Genomic DNA, 16,861 nt, shown 5'->3' with positions numbered 1-16,861 from the left:
ATGTAGATAAAGTACCTGCTTATAATGACCTGGGCTTACAACTAATTCCGACATATATGTAAACCCAAAACATCTGTCAATATACAACTATGTTGTAAATCAAGAGGAAACTACACTTTGTTTTGTAACTTTATCAAAACTTGTTCACTATTTCAAAACTTTACATCACCTCAGGCAGCACCACTCAAGGTTTTTGAGTTGCGAAAACAATACACGTATATCAAAGTGGATGTGCAGCTGTTACACATAGGGTGATTCTATGCACGGTGTAAATATTCAAACATGTTACTATGCCTTCTAGTGCAACTAGACCTGGTCACTTACATACTGAAAAGTATATTATTTTATCATACATTACTTTCCCTTTATTTCTCCTCACTATTTCACTTAGGGCATCTTACTGATTTTTTTAAAATTGAGTGTGCAGCAGGGAGATCAGCTCAGTGCTTTGTGACCACCTAGAGGGGTGGGATAGGGAGGGTGGGAGGGAGGGAGACACAAGAGGGAAGAGATATGGGAACATATGTATATGTATAACTGATTCACTTTGTTATAAAGCAGAAACTGACACACCACTGTAAAGCAATTATACTCCAATAAAGATGTAAAAAAAAAATTGAGTGTGCAGTTATATTTTCTATGCATTTCATTTTGCATAGATGGTAGAGGGACGAAAAGAATAGCTGTGATAAAAAGCTGGCTTCAGGTATGAGAGAGGTGAAAGTTACTGGTCTAAGACCAGTCATGGTCATTACATTCCTCTTGTCAGTGACGGGTTTAGGAAGCGACATGAGATGTAATTTGACCAAAGAGGTGTGAAGAAATGTTTGCCAGGGGGCATTTTGAGAAGTTCTGCTTGTCCTTAAGGAGGGATGCACGGAAATATTCTCTCTCTTCTGGCCTTTGGAAGTGGTTGGACTCAGTCAATAATAAACTTTCTACCCAAATCTTAATACAGAGCTAGCATGTTTAGCAGTTTAAAACATCTCACATTCTAAAGTGTAAAACAGATGAAAAACAAAAAGGAAACGCCAAGGAATCTCTAAACTGTGACCGACATCATCAGCAATCACTTTTTTAAAATCCATTGAGGAGCTGACACTTTCTTTGCTTCGTGGCACTGTACCATTTATCAGCAGCCCCTTAATATACTACCTCCACTGGAGTAGTTGTTAGTCCAAGACCTAAATCCTCAGAGATCACGAAAGCAGTTGCAACCCAAGAAGTGATAGAATCAGGTACAGTAACTTCAAATTCTTGGTAAGTCCTGGAACTGAAGTCAAGATAAACATAAAAGTCACAAAACCGAGAACTGACACATTTCAAAATAGGCCAACATAACCTAAAACCATGTTTCGGAAGAATTTTAATTTTCCAAATCATTTACATATCTAAATTTTTTTAAAGATTTAAGCATAAAACAGTAGACCCCAAGTTCTCAAGGAATAGGTCATAATAAGGTCATAACACTGCAGACTGATCCATATTCCAATAAAATCTTTCTACAATGTTTATATCTTCAGAATAAACATCATTTTTCATAAATTTTGTATAGATAATAAATATACTTTTTCAAATTTAACTCCAATTTGTTTCTCTCAGTATGCATAAAAGTCTCCCTCTGTATCCTAGTGTACGCTGTTATTTGTTTTTTGAGGTTTGACTTGTGTCTTATTTCAAGTTTCTGTAAATAGCTGACTCACAATATGTATAGATTTCATGATTTACCTGCTCAGTCATCACGCTAGGTAGCACAGAGTTTGTCAGCTAAGCTGAATTCCTTTCAACATACACACCCCCTCTTCCTGTGGCTCACAGGGATGTTTTATGAGGAGCCACAAGGCAGAGGGAATAATCATGAGCGCTTCCCATCCCAAGGCAACAAAGGAATTCTCAGCAATCTTTCCCCAGTGAGAACCACATGACTTCAGGGAAGTTAAAATCACCCTTCATTAGAAAAAGGCCAGTCTTCCCATGATGGTACTCTCACTGTCACAATTCAAATGTAGCTTTATTAAGTACTATATTTAAATACAATAAATATCATTCTAAAAAAACTCGTGGTCCATTTAGTTCTTTATCACTCTATGTTTCTACTTAGGCATCAGAAACAGGGCAAAACTTACTTAAAACTAAGGCCAAACAAAATATATATGGGCAAAGAACTTTATAAAGTTTTACCCCAGGCTGGTGTCTAGCCAAATCCAAGTCTCTGGAAAATGCTTTCTGACACGTGGACTGCTACCCAAAGAAAAGTCATGAAAATCTACCAAATATCCTTCATTTTCCTCCAAAAACGCTATACGGTCATCTAAAAATAAACATAGACAACTGTTAGGAAAAAGTCACTGTAGACAATGTTCATAAACCTAGTCCACAGAATCACAGCACCTCTCAGCTGACGGGGCCTTTAGAGTTTGTCTCGTCCTATTTTCTCGTTTTACAGAGGTACCTGAGACCCACAGAAGTCACATGACTTACCCTAGTCACATGGCCACTATGGCAGAGCCAGGAAAAAAAAAAAAGTTTGATGGCCCTAGAACCAATACCTGAAAAATTACTTATAGTTCAGCTGCTAAAAAATAACTTAAATCACATTTTTAAAGTTATCTCCAATTCTGCTACTCTCCTCTTCTTAGATCCCTAGTGCTGATTGCCTTTGGCTACACCATCCACAAGATGCTAAAATCATCCAGTTTATTAGCTTCTTTCTTATAAAAGACGCAGGCTGACATACAGACACACCTATCTCTATTCTTTCAACTTTTCTATAAGCCTAAAATTATTTCAAAATACAATGGAATATTACTCAGCCATAAAAAGAAACGAAATTGAGCTATTTGTAATGAGGTGGATAGACCTAGAGTCTGTCATACAGAGTGAAGTAAGTCAGAAAGAGAAAGACAAATACTGTATGCTAACACATATATATGGAATTTAAGGAAAAAAAATGTCATGAAGAACCTAGTGGTAAAACAGGAATAAAGACACAGACCTACTTGAGAATGGACTTGAGGATATGGGGACGGGGAAGGGTAAGCTGTGACAAAGTGAGAGAGAGGCATGGACATATATACACTACCAAACATAAGGTAGATAGCTAGTGGGAAGCAGCCGCATAGCACAGGGAGGTCAGCTCGGTGCTTTGTGACCGCCTGGAGGGGTGGGATAGGGAGGGTGGGAGGGAGGGAGACGCAAGAGGGAAGAGATATGGGGACATATGTATATGTATAACTGATTCACTTTGTTATAAAGCAGAAACTAACACACCATTGTGAAGCAATTATACTCAATAAAGTTGTAATAAAAAAATAAAAAATAAATAAAGTGTAAAAAAAATTATACTGTAGAAGGTACCAAAGATACCAAGATGAATGTGATGAGCTCCACCCATTGTCTATAGAGGAGGCGGACAAATACATGCTAAGAGTGATAGCGCACATAGGCCAAATGTCCACCACGCAGAGAACAGGTGATGTTACAGCCTCTGCACAGTGGACAGGGTATGGCTAGAGGAGAAAACCCATTCTGTGCTGTCTTCTGCATTCCATTTCCTTACGCCTCCAGATAAAGAGTATCTCATACAAGAGAAAAAAAAATAAGTTAAGTACAAAGGCATGTCTGGAATATGACAATGTGTATTAGGGAAGAGTGGCATAAAATGAGAACAGAACAAATGCTTGGGTCCAGATTTTAAAATATCAGTTATCCCACGCTGAAGGATTCGGACTTGATCTTTTAAGTAATGATGGCCTCCTGAAGATTTTAAATCAAATTAGAAGCACGATCGAACCCATGTTTTATAATGGTAACTCTGGTCTCAGTGTGAACAGTGGTTTAGAGCTGGGGGAACGAAGCAGGAGAAACACGGGGCTCCTGCGGCACCCAAGGAGGCATGCTGATGAGCGAGTGGAGAGGAAGGACAGCCTTGAGAAAGGACCCCGCTCTGCCTCTCCGCTGGATGAGCTCTGTGTGCACCCACGGCAGGCTGGACCTCAGCATACTCCTCTGTGTGCTGGCTTGCCCCACTAGACCAAGCTGGAATCTCCACTGCCTCCTACATGCCAGGCATGCAATTAATATCGTCTCCTGAATAATGAATGAACACACTGGATCTGAGGGATAAGACAATAGGTGACTGCAGACTTGGGAGTGCCAAACGTGTGCTACGCACTTTACATCCTTTTGGATGTAACCTCCTAACAACCCTGTAATATTGGTAATATTACTATTCCTGTAATTCAGGGAGAAACCTGAGGTTTAGGGAGCTTCATGAATTTTCTCAGGGTCATAACGCCAGAATTCAAAATCAGAAGTATTTAATGGCAAGTTCCTTTCTTAACCACTATGCTGTTCCACATCTGACAGAGAGAGAGGGAAGAATTCAGGATGAGTTCCAGGTTTCTGATGCAGACATGTGGGTAGATGATAATTTCATGAACAGAGATGTGGAATCATATCAACTCAAGAGCTCATACTTCAGTCAGATCATATTAGGGAAAAGTGATGGTTTGTGACATATCAAATTTAAGGTTATTTTGGGGGCATCAGGGTGCAGAAACAGGGGTAAGATAAACAGTCAGGGTGTTCCAGAGTTGAGTTTAATGGGAAACATGTCATGCAAGGACAAGGGACTAGGGAAGAATTCTACCAAATTGACTGACCATGTTGTTCAGGTACTAGGGGCAAATAGGGTCAGGAGGAGCCGGTGACCCAGAATAACCAGGAGAAGCCAAGATCAAAGAAGACATTTAACAGAATTAGGGGAGTAAGGGCACATGCAAGGTAGGAGGACAGGCATTTGAAGTGTTAGGGGTAGGGCAGTGGTCAGGTGATGACGTGACCTTATGACTACAGTTGCCACAGGGGTGATCACGGGACAGTGCCCATTAGGTGGGCCACCCACATGGACATTCAAAACCCTCACAAAGGGGTAAGACTGAATCTTCTGTGAGAGTCATCAATGTATACAGAGGAAAAGGGAAGGTAGGTGACTGAATGTGGATTAAAGGACCTGTAATTGAAATTTTTTGAGCTTCAAATGATAAGGGGCTCTTAACTGAGGGTTGTTGAACAATGGTCTTGAAGTAGCTGAGAAAGCACTGATCCCTGTGCACCTACTGACCCTGAACCAGAAAAGAGGCAGAGAAATTAATGTCAGTCACTTGAAGGTTTCTAGCAACATAATATGCTAGTAAGAGTATCAGGCTTCTTCTGTTACAGTGAAAAGGTAGAAGGGTCTCAGAAAAGGTAAAGGTTACAATAAGTATTACTAACAATAGAATGAGTATTAGTGTGCACCAGGATTCGATAAGTAAACATCAACAAAGATGGGTAAAAGCTGAGACTGACAGAGAGAGAATGGAAAAGCATAGATTGGTCTGGAAGGCTGCCTAGGATACATGATTATATGAAGAAAGCTAAATGTGCCACGTGTCTTTAATACATAGAGATCATAATGATTTCATAAAATCTTTAAGACTATAAAATTATTCTTATAACTTCAGGACAGAGGGTCAGGTGTCCTGTGGTGTCAATAAACAACCCAAAGCTGGAGAGCCTGGGGCTTAGTGTGGACTAACTGGGAACACGTGACAGAAACAGGGAATTCATGGATAGAAGCTATGATAGTTCTGTGGCCTTTCAAGATGATTTCGTGATTTTACCTGAAAGAAAAGAGAACAACTTCTAGAATTAATCATTCTCATTTATACATTTCCTTCAGTCAAAATGTTTTATGACTTCTTCCTAAAAGCACACTTCTTTTAATTAGTTGGGTGGTCAACTCCATTTAGCAATCCAGGGAACTGGATGTACAGATGTGACTCTGCCCGCAAAGAACTCAGATTGAGAAGACAAGTGCGTGCATGCATGTGTGCGTGTGTGTGTATGTGTGTGTGTGTGTCTTGACAGCACACTTTATGACATCTGGGCTATTTTCTAGGTGAACAATAAAAAGCTAGAGAACAAAAATGTTTCAAAAATACATTGCCCCTTTTAACTGATTCCAAAATAACACCACAGTTTACAACACAAATTGGAGGCATAAGATCTTCCAGTATGTCCAAAAATATAACCATGTCAAAAAATTACAGAGAGCAAATGGAAAGCATTCATTACAAAGATCTAGACAGGAGGTGAAAAACACTCCATGTTATGGTCCAGATGTACTTTCAAGTACATTAAACTGCAAACACTGTAGGATAAGAGAACAGAAAATGAAAATTACACTACTTATGTTCAACCAGAAAGGATTCATACTTACATAAGTAACTATAAATGCTTGAGATGAAAGACTTAATTACTTTAAAAGCACTTTGCCAGATTTCACTTACAAACATCAATGAAATCCTTCACAAGGTTTGCATCTGTCAACACCCAGAGGCCACACTCCTAGAAAGAATAATTTTAATTTTCCTTTAAAATAAAAGTTTAAATGTCCTCTAAATTGTCAGACTCCCATACTCCTAACTCACTCTTGCTCATTTGTTTTTGTGTGGCATGTGAAAGTAGTTCCCTTTTTTTTTTAACTCTTGCTCATTTTTGAGAGTTTAGGTACATACATGAGTATACATTCTCTCTCTCATACCCAGACACAGACACACACACAGTCACATGAAGAAAGAGACATTTCAAGGTCAAGGAAAGTGATATAAAAGAAAGAAATTATAATGACAAATTCCATTATTTCTCTAATGGTGAATTTATTTATTTGCTTTTAAAACTAGAAGGATAACTATCTTTCCATTTCAAATTACACTTATATAACACACTTAATAAAAGGTTAAATTAAATAAATTTAATAAGAGGCTAATATTTCAAAATTTAGATAATTAATTCTGAAATTAACTTTGCAGCAGTAAAATATATTAATATCTTGTCAAATTATATAGCAAACTAAACATACCTGAAAGACTGCAAAAGAATTCATGAACATGCCTAAATAATATCCTGTGTTATAAAGTTCCAGTTCATGGACCACCTAAGGAAAGATAAAATATACGGAATGAATGCATTCACATCAACCTGTTCTGCCCTCTCAACAGTTCTGATATATACCTTAGATAAGAGACAGCCCATATGCTTATCAAATTTGAAAATGACACAAATGGAGGAATAATGAATATGTAAATGCCATGTTCATAATTCAATCAGCCAAAATTACACTTCTTTTTTAAACTTATTTTTATTCTGTTCAGCAATCCAGAATGCCTAAGAAGTGTGGGCTTGTTGACAAGACCAACACGTAGAGATCAGCATTAAAAATGACTCATACTTTTGACAAAGATAAATGGGTTCAATTTGATGGCTAATATAAGTTCTAAAAAAATGTCAGTTAGGGACTTCCCTATTGGCACAGTGGTTAAGAATCCACCTGCCAATGCAGGGGACACAGGTTTGAGCCTTGGTCCAGGAAGATCCCACATGCCATGGAGCACCTAAGCCCGTGTGCCACAGCTACTGAGCCTGCACTCTAGAGCCCAGGAGCCACAACTACTGAGCCTGCGTGCCACAACTACTGAAGCCCATGCACCTAGAGCCCATGCTCCGCCACAAGAGAAGCCACCACAATGAGAAGCCCACGCACCACAATGAAGAGTAGCCCCCGCTCGCTGAAGCTAGAGGAACCCCGCACACAGCAACAAAGACCCAACGCAGCCAAAAATAAATACATTTATTTGTTTTAAAAAGTCAGTTGGGCCTCCCTGGTGGCGCAGTGGTTAAGAGTCCGCCTGCCGATGCAGGGGATACGGGTTCGTGCCCCGGTCTGGGAGGATCCCATATGCCGCGGAGCGGCTGGGCCCGTGAGCCATGGCCGCTGGGCCTGCGCGTCCGGAGCCTGTGCTCCGCAACGGGAGAGGCCACAACAGTGAGAGGCCCGCATACCGCAAAAAGAAAAAAAAAAATAAAAATAAAAAAAATAAAAAGTCAGTTAACTAAATTCTTTAAAATAACACAAAGAGACAATTCACAAAAGAGGAAACGCAAATTATGAATAAGCAGAAAAATATTCAACCTTATTGGTAATCAAAATGATGCAAATTACATCATGAGATAGCTCTTCAATAACGAGATATTTGCATGTATCCGATTAGCAATGCTACTTTTTAAGAAGAGTACTCATTGCTAGCAAGAGTGAGTAAAAAAGGCTAAAATAGTCAGTAAAATTGGTACATATAAACACAGAATTAGAATATGACCCAGCAATTCCAATCCTACATATTACCCAAAAGAACTGAAAACAGGGACTCAAAGAGATATCTGTACACCAATGTTCATTGCAGCATTAGTTATAATAGCCAAAAGGTAGAAACAACCTAAGCATCATCAATAGAAGGATAAACAAACAAAATGTGATATATATATACAATGGAATCTTATTCAGCCATAAGAAGAAATAAAGTTCTGATACATGTTACAACATGGATACACCTTGAAAACATTGTGCTCAGTGAAATAAGGCAAAACAAAAGGACAAATATTGTATGATTCCACTTATATGAAATATCTAGAATAAGCAAATTCAGAAAATCAGAAGTAGATTAGAGGTTACCAGGGTTGCAAACAGACGGGGGTAATGGAAAGTTATTGCTTCATGGTCACAGAGTCTCTGTTTAGAGTGAAGAAAGTTTTGGAAACAGACAGTTATGATGGTTGTACAATATTATGAATATAATTAATGCCACTGAACTGTACTTCTGAAAATGGTTAAAGAGGCAAATTTTATGTTCTATATATTTTACTATGGTAAAAAAAAGTTAAGATATTATACGCTTTTTGGTAACCATTTTGATACATTTCCCTTATTTACATTAGCATTAAGACTGACAAACTAAGACAAAGACAGGGAAAAAATTACTAAAGGTTCTAAGTGTAAGTTTAAAAGCACACCAAGTTTAAAATTTAACACCCAAACCACTGCTTCTGCTATACTAACAACACCACTGCTACATCCATGTTAAGTAAACATGGTGCTAGAACAGGTACCGAGAAGAAAACAACGAAATGAGAAAACAGAAAATTTCATAATATCTCAACAAGCTAGCCAATATAGTTAGCTCAACTATAGACAATGGAGCCAGAGCCAGAGAGGATGGAGAGAAAAGGTTTTCGTTCCATAACTCCAACTCTGCCACAGAACACCAATATGTGCAAGATGTCCTTCTGCTGACACCCAGGTGCGAATCAACGGAATTATCTAGGAAGAAGCATCTCTTGCATAAAGAAGGCCTCCTTTTCTCACTGGCTCAGTGAAAGGCACTGTCAAAGCTGCAGCAAGGGAAGTCTGGTATCTGAAAATTAGTCCTGGAAGATCTAGAACACTTAAATTATTCCAAGGCATTCAAGAGTCTCTGGGCACCTATAAATTTAACAAGAATGAAAGAAACCAGAACAGTCTATTATCATAGGCTCTTGACTCCCTCCTCCAGAGCCAACTCTGGAGAAATAATAAAAGCAAGCAAGAAACTTGGATGAGTAGAACAAGAAAGCCCGCAGAAGAGGGAAGGGTATCTCGATTTGGGGTGCTGGAGGAAGCAGATGGCAGAAAGCTGCTACAAATAGCAGTCAGATGACGGCTGGAGGGAGGTTTTTAAATTTTGCTAGTGCTTCTCTTCAGAAGGTAGCCTCAGGACAATCACTCCTTGCAATTTCACTGCCAAAACCAGCAGCCAGCAGGCAGGCAGTGTGGCCAGGATAATACCAGGTGAGCACCTCTGCCCTCCTGGTGTGAGAGGGCGAGGAAACATGAACAGACCACTGGCCTTCAAGCACTCACTCTTCCCCCTCTACTCCTCCAAACCCTCAGGGCTGGGGTCATCACCTCAGGAGACCACGTCTTCCTGGGCTGCTTTTCCCTAAGAGCTTAAAAGTGAACTGCTGAGTGGAAGGAACAGCACACTGGGAGGATCAAGAGTAGCTCTCGAGTCCCTGAAGCTCAACCTCTCGCCTCTCTTTAAATTCACAAGACATACACAGATTGGAGCCTGGTGTTCAGCCTTCTCCAACAGACATTATCAGAGTAGCAGCCAAATTAACTAGCCATCCAACGAGTATAATTTCCATAAAAGACATCCAACTGGACAACATACAACATGTGAAGCAGAATACTGAAAAATCAGCTCAAGAATTTAAAATAAACATAGTAAATACAGGTAAGGTAAAATATTAGCAATATACAACAAGAAAAAATATAAGAACCAAATGAAAATAATAGACATTAAAAGTATAACAGCTGATATAAAAGTAGGATATCCATGAAAGTAGGATAGATACAGCTGATGAATAATCAGTGAGCAGAAAGAGTCAATTGAGGAACTCTCCCAAAGAAATAAATAAAAGACAAAAGAGACAAAAAAACATAAAACAAAAAGCTAAGAGATATGGAGAAAAAAAGTAGAAGTGCCAATCTCTGAAAAGGAGAAGAAATGGAGAGAAATGAACTATAGGAAGAAATAATGGATGTAAATTTCCAGAATCAAAAAATGAAGGGAGAGTATATATTGAATGGGCAATTCATCATGACAAAGAACAAACATTCTGTACAACAGCAACATGATCTGGCCAGGGTTGGGAAAGCAGGTGCAGACAGGGAGACACAAAAAGAATGCATAAGAATATGAGAGCACACTAAAATGCTTGCCTTCTCAGATGAAGATACAAATATTGATAATCTTAAGAAATCAATAAGGATAAATAAATATAAGCACAATTCATGAGTTAAGGACATCTATCACGGAAATAAAAATAGAATGTATGACTTCCAAAACCACAGAAAGAATAAAAAGAAACAAAAAGGAAGTAGTCTAAATTTTAAAATATGAAATAAAAAAGCAGAAATAAGTCTTAATTAGAGCAAGGACTAATTTGTAAATGGGTTAAATAAGTTATTAAAAGACACTATCAGATTAGATTAAAAATACAAAAGCAAAATATAATACTATGCTATCTACAAGATATAGGTAAAACAAAAACTTACAAAAGGTTGAAAATAAAAAGATGGAAAAATATACCAGCCAAGTATACTTGAATCAACAGAAAGCTGGGATAGCAATCTTAATATCTGACAAAATTTAATGTAAATGTACAGCGAGATATAGAGACAGAGACAAAGAGAGCAGGTGTGTGTGTGTATTTGTGTGTGTACACATATATATGGAAGGAAAAATGAAATAATATATTTATTAAGATATTCAGCAAGCTATAAAATGAAGGATGCTATATTCAGTTAAATCAAATGCAAAATGTTACAGACTTTTTAGAATATAATGTGAATTTAAGTGAAGGCAAGAGAAAAAAAGTGACCAACTGGTTTTAAAGGAGTTTTTTTTAAAAAGGAATGAGAAAAATTTGTTGCATAGACTGAAGAAAAATGTATAATTTTTCTCAAATGGATTGATTTTACAACAAGATGACCAAATTAGCCTATACATATATATCTTTCTTCCTGACGTGTTGTTAATCACTGTAGTTAATCAATCAGTGGATGTGGGTTATACAGTCTAGATTTCACTGACAAGTACATATAAAGAACTTACAGAGATTGGTTAAAAATGGCAGAGTAGAAGGACATGCGCTCACCCCCTCTTGTGAGAGCACCAGAATCACAAGTAACTGCTGAACAATCATTGACAGGAAGACACTGGAACTCACCAAGAAAGATACCCCACATCCAAAGACAAAGGAGAAGCCACAATGAGATGGTAGAACGGCACAATCACAATAAAATCCAATCCCATAACTGCTGGGTGGGTGACTCACAAACTGGAGAACACTTATACCACAGAAGTCCACCCACTGGAGTGAAGGTTCTGAGCCACACGTTGGCCTTCACAACCTGGGGATCCAGCAATGGGAGGAGGAATTCCTAGAGAATCAGACTTTGAAGGCTAGTGGGATTTGATTGCAGGACTTCGACAGGACTGGGGGAAACAGAGACTCCACTCTTGGAGGGCACACACAAAGTAGTGTGCACATCAGGACCCAGGGGGAAGGAACAGTGACCCCATAGGAGACTGAACGAGACCTACCTGCAAATGTTGGAGGGTCTCCTGCAAAGGCGGCGGGTGGCTGTGGCTCACCGCGGGGACAAGGACACTGGCAGCAGAAGTTCTGGGAAGTACTCCTTGGCAAGAGTCCTCCCGGAGTCCACCATTAACCCCACCAAAGAGCCTGTAGCCTCCAGTGCTGGGTCACCCAGACCAAACAACCAATGGGGAGGAAACTCAACCCCACCCATCAGCAGACAAGCGGGTTAAAGTTTTACAGAGCTCTGCCCAACAGAGCAACACCGAGCTCTAGCTACCACCAGACCCTCCCATCAGGAAGCTTGCACAACCCTCTTAGATAGCCTCATCCACCAGAGGGCAGACAGTAGAAGCAAGAAGAACTACAATCTTGCAGCCTGTCAGGAAGAACTACAGTCCTGCAGCCTGTGGAACGAAAACCATATTCACAGAAAGACAGACAAAATGAAAAGAAAGAGGACTGTGTACCAGATGAAGGAACAAGATAAAACCCCAGAAAAACAACTAAATGAAGTGGAGATAGGCAACCTTCCAGAAAGAATTCAGAATAATGATAGTGAAGATGATCCAGGACCTCGGAAAAAGAATGGAGGCAAAGATGGAGAAGATGCAAGAAATGTTTAACAAAGACCTAGAAGAATTAAAGGACAAACCCCTAGAAGAATTAAAGAACAAACAAACAGAGATGGACAATACAATGACTGAAATGAAGAATACACTAGACAGAATAAATAGCAGAATAACTGAGGCAGAAGAACAGATAAGGGACCTGGAAGACAGAAAGGTGGAATTCACTGCCACAGAACAGAATAAAGAAAAAAGAATGAAAAGAAATGAAGACAGCCTAAGAGACCTCTGGGACAACATTAAACACACCAACATTCGCGTTATACGGGTCCCAGAAGGAGAAGAGAGAGAGAAAGGACCCAAGAAAATATTTGAAGAGATTATAGTCAAAAACGTCCCTAACATGGGAAAGGAAATAGCCACCCAAGTCCAGGAAGCGCAGAGAGTCCCAGGCAGGGTAAACCCAAGAAGAAACATGCCAAGACACAGGGTAATCAAATTGACAAAAATCAAAGACAAAGAAAAGTTATTAAAAGCAACAAGGGAAAAATGACAAATAACATACAAGAGAACTCCTATAAGGTTAACAGCTTATTTCTCAGCAGAAACTGTACGAGCCAGAAGGGAATGGCACGATATATTTAAAGTGATGAAAGGGAAGAACCTACAACCAAGACTACTCTACCCAGCAAGGATCTCATTCAGATTCAACAGAGAAATCAAAAGCTTTACAGACAAGCAAAAGCTAAGAGAATTCAGCACCACCAAACCAGCTCTACAACAAATGCTAAAGCAACTTCTCTAAGTGGGAAACACAAGGGAAGAAAAGGACCTACAAAAACAAACCCAAAACAATTAAGAAGATGGTCATAGGAACATACATATCAATAATTACCTTAAATGTGAATGGATTACATGTTCCAACCAAAAGACATAGGCTGCTAAATGGATACAAAAACAAGACCCTTATATATGCTGTCTACAAGAGACCCATTTCAAACCTAGGGACAGATACAGACTGAAAGTGAGGGGATGGAAAAAGATATTCCTTGAAGATGGAAATCACAAGAAAGCTGGAGTACCAATACTCATACTAGACAAAATAGACTTTAAAATAAAGAATGTTACGAGAGATAAGGAAGGACACTACATAATGATCAAGGGATCAATCCAAGAAGAAGATATAACAATTATAAATATATATGCACCCAACATAGGAGCACCGCAATACATAAGGCAAATGCTAACAGCTATAAAAGAGGAAATCAACAGTAACACAGTAATAGTGGGGGATTTTAACACCTCACTTACACCAATGGAATGTATACAATGGAATATTAGCCACAAAAAGGAATGAAATTGGATCATTTGTAGAGACATGGATGGACCTAGAGACTGTCATACAGAGTTAAGTAAGTCAGAAGGAGAAAAACAAATGTCATATATTAACGCATGTACGTGGAATCTAGAAAAATGGAACAGATGAACTGGTTTGCAAGGCAGAAATAGAGACACAGATGTAGAAAACAAACATGTGGACACCAAGGGGGGAAAGCGGGGGGTTGGGAGGGAGGGATGAACTGGGAGATTGGGATTGACATATATACACTAATATGTATACAATAGATAACTAATAAGGACCTGCTGTATAAAAATAAAATGAAATTCAAAACAAAAGAGCTTACTAATAAAAATGAAATGACTAACGAATAGGTGATTAGTTTATATAACACTAGATGTTCATATATTTCTTGGTTTGTAAGTTTTCTGCAGGTTAACATGATTTTTCACTCCCTCAATATACTGCAAATTCCTGACTCAGTGGGGACTGTAATTATTTATAACCATTATGTACAACCAAAATAGAAAGTACTTCATAATTACCTAAAGCTCTCTCCAATGTCATTCAGAATTGTGCAAGTCCATTTCCTAGTACTTTCTCAAGAGTCTTCAGTTAAAATACAGTATGAAAATGAGGGAAGAGTCTAAGGGGCATTTCTCATGTAAGACAGCAAAGATACTTGACCACGATAGCCTCTTTCCAACATTAACAACTGGAATGCAGATCCTTTTCATTCAGAAGCTTTACTGATTACTGACTTATACTTGAAAAGGAACTAATGAAATTTCCTTTAGATACCTGAAGTAACACAATAAAGTTTCTTTTTTTCTCTTTTAATGTGTATTTTTGTAATGAAAAAATAGCTAAACTCACATTTTCCATTGTAATATCGTTTGAGACATTCATCAGATTCACACTTTTGTCGACAGCTACAATCCCAACTATTGAGTCTGGCTGCGTCACAGAGATCCTAAGAGAGACTCTCTCAGATGGTTCAGCATTGGCTTTACTCCAAAATAGCTGTATCTAAGAAAGGGAGAAAACAGGATTGATACATTACCCTTTTTCAAAGCATTTCTTACGTCTTACCAATAGCAGATCAATGACAAAATCTAGCAAAGATTCTACATTTGCCTTGGCCCGGGGACCATTCTAAAACCATACACAAGCCTTCTCCAGGGAAAGGAGTAAAAAGAAACCTCAGCCCCACAGCGTTCGCCAGTCATGGAACCTCTCACTGTGGCATAAGTCAGAGTTTTCCTTCACTTCTCTACCCTTTCTCCACCTCCCACCCCACAGCCGCCAGCCAGTGCTGAAGAGAAGACACTGGCATGCGTGAAGAGGGCCAGTATCCGGTGGGTGGGGGACAGGAAAGAGGAAAGAAACTGCCCGTGCCTGCACACTGGCCGCCTGGACCCAGAAGTGAGTGTGTGCAAGTAAGAGCCCCGGGGACTCCCAGAACTGGCTGGGCTGGGAAGGGGTGTCTTTCCCCAGGACGAGGCCATCAGACCAACACCAGTCAGGCCCCATGCTCTGTGCCTCCGTGGCTGCCTGAACTTCCTCTGTCATTACACTCAGCAAAGCACAGTCCTACCTGTACTTCTTAAAGAGCATCCATCCTCTCATCCCGGCTGAACCCAATGGCTTTGTTATAAGGCCTCTTCCTACTAGGAATGTTCATCTTGCCCAGCTCTAATTCAACAATCCCTCGCCCCAGTGACTGTACCACCTGATCAAGATGGCCTTAATGTCCCCCTCAGCTTGCCTGAACTTTAGAAACGGGCTTCTTCCTGACCATAAGCACCCGATTTCCCTTTTCTTAAAAAAATTGCAATTGTTCATGTTTTCTCTGTCCCTTTGAGGTGTAAATCTTCTCCCGGCTTCCTGCCCGTTTTACCAGCAGGAATGTCTCTCTCAAAGACCTGGGAGCCGTCCTTTTGAAGTGTAATCATCAAGAAAGAGCCCTGATTGATCTCCCAGTCTCTGTAGATGAATAGGAGCCTAACTTATAAACTCCAGTTACCAAACACAGATGGCCTCATCACACTGACCAACCCCTCCCCCAGGGTCTTCCAGTACTTTTCCATTAACTCACACCAGTACTTAAAAACCCTCCTGCCTTTTGTTTCAGTGGAGTTGAGTTCAGTCTCTCTCCCCTATTGCAAACGTCTTGAACAAAGTCTTCCTTGCCTGTTTAACTTGTCCGATGCCCTCTTTCCTTCACATGCCTCTTGAGCCATTGTATCTAGTTTACTGTTCTCCACTTATACCTTAAACAAGGGGTAAGGAGGAACATCATATGCAAACTCTGCACTTCTCATTCTTTATTCTGCATGTCAGTGACCCCCTGGCTCCAACCTGCACTTCTGTGTGGATGATTTCTAAAACTACATCTCTTGCCCCTTCCACATCTCATTCATTTATTCCACAGTCATTACTGAACATCAACAGAGATTCATTAATGTTCTCGTGTTGAAACATATTTTATTTCCAAATATGCGGTTTCTTTCAAAGTAAATGTGGTAAACATTATCATATAAAAATTGAAGACTTGGGCTTCCCTGGTGGCGCAGTGGTTGAGAGTCCGCCTGCCGATGCAGGGGACACAGGTTCGTGCCCCAGTCCGGGAAGATCCCACATGCTGTGGAGCGGCTGGGCCCGTGAGCCATGGCTGCTGGGCTTGCGCGTCCGGAGCCTGTGCTCCGCAACAGGAGAGGCCACAGCAGTGAGAGGCCCACGTACCACAAAAAAAAAAAAAAAAAAAAAAATTGAAGACTTATCTTTGCAAACACAACTGAAACTAATTTCTTATCTCTCATATCTAAGAAATTTCTTGGAAGTTATTTATACTGTCTGCTTCCTCAAAGCCTTTTACACAGCAACTTTTTTTAGAACCTGCTCTCACTTTCAGAGATGTGTGCCTCCA

The 16,861-nt window shown here is 39.7% G+C and overlaps 1 protein-coding gene across 1 annotated transcript in view; it reads right to left on the bottom strand.

Annotated features, from left to right (window-relative positions):
* CD109 (CD109 molecule) overlaps window positions 1-16,861 on the bottom strand; it is a 129,773-nt gene that overhangs the window by 46,687 nt on the left and 66,225 nt on the right. The window contains exons 15-19 of the mRNA XM_060114417.1: window positions 14,809-14,961; window positions 6,908-6,982; window positions 6,336-6,393; window positions 2,182-2,311; window positions 1,156-1,273 (exon numbers count right to left, since the gene is read on the bottom strand). Of these exons, the coding sequence (XP_059970400.1) occupies window positions 1,156-1,273; window positions 2,182-2,311; window positions 6,336-6,393; window positions 6,908-6,982; window positions 14,809-14,961 (534 nt within the window). The remainder of the gene's footprint in view (window positions 1-1,155; window positions 1,274-2,181; window positions 2,312-6,335; window positions 6,394-6,907; window positions 6,983-14,808; window positions 14,962-16,861) is intronic.

This window comes from Mesoplodon densirostris, chromosome 12 (assembly GCF_025265405.1).
Source record: "Mesoplodon densirostris isolate mMesDen1 chromosome 12, mMesDen1 primary haplotype, whole genome shotgun sequence".
Lineage (NCBI taxonomy): Eukaryota > Metazoa > Chordata > Mammalia > Artiodactyla > Ziphiidae > Mesoplodon > Mesoplodon densirostris.
The sequence above is the reverse complement of the archived record's forward strand: the minus strand, read 5'-3'. Positions and strand labels throughout refer to the sequence as shown.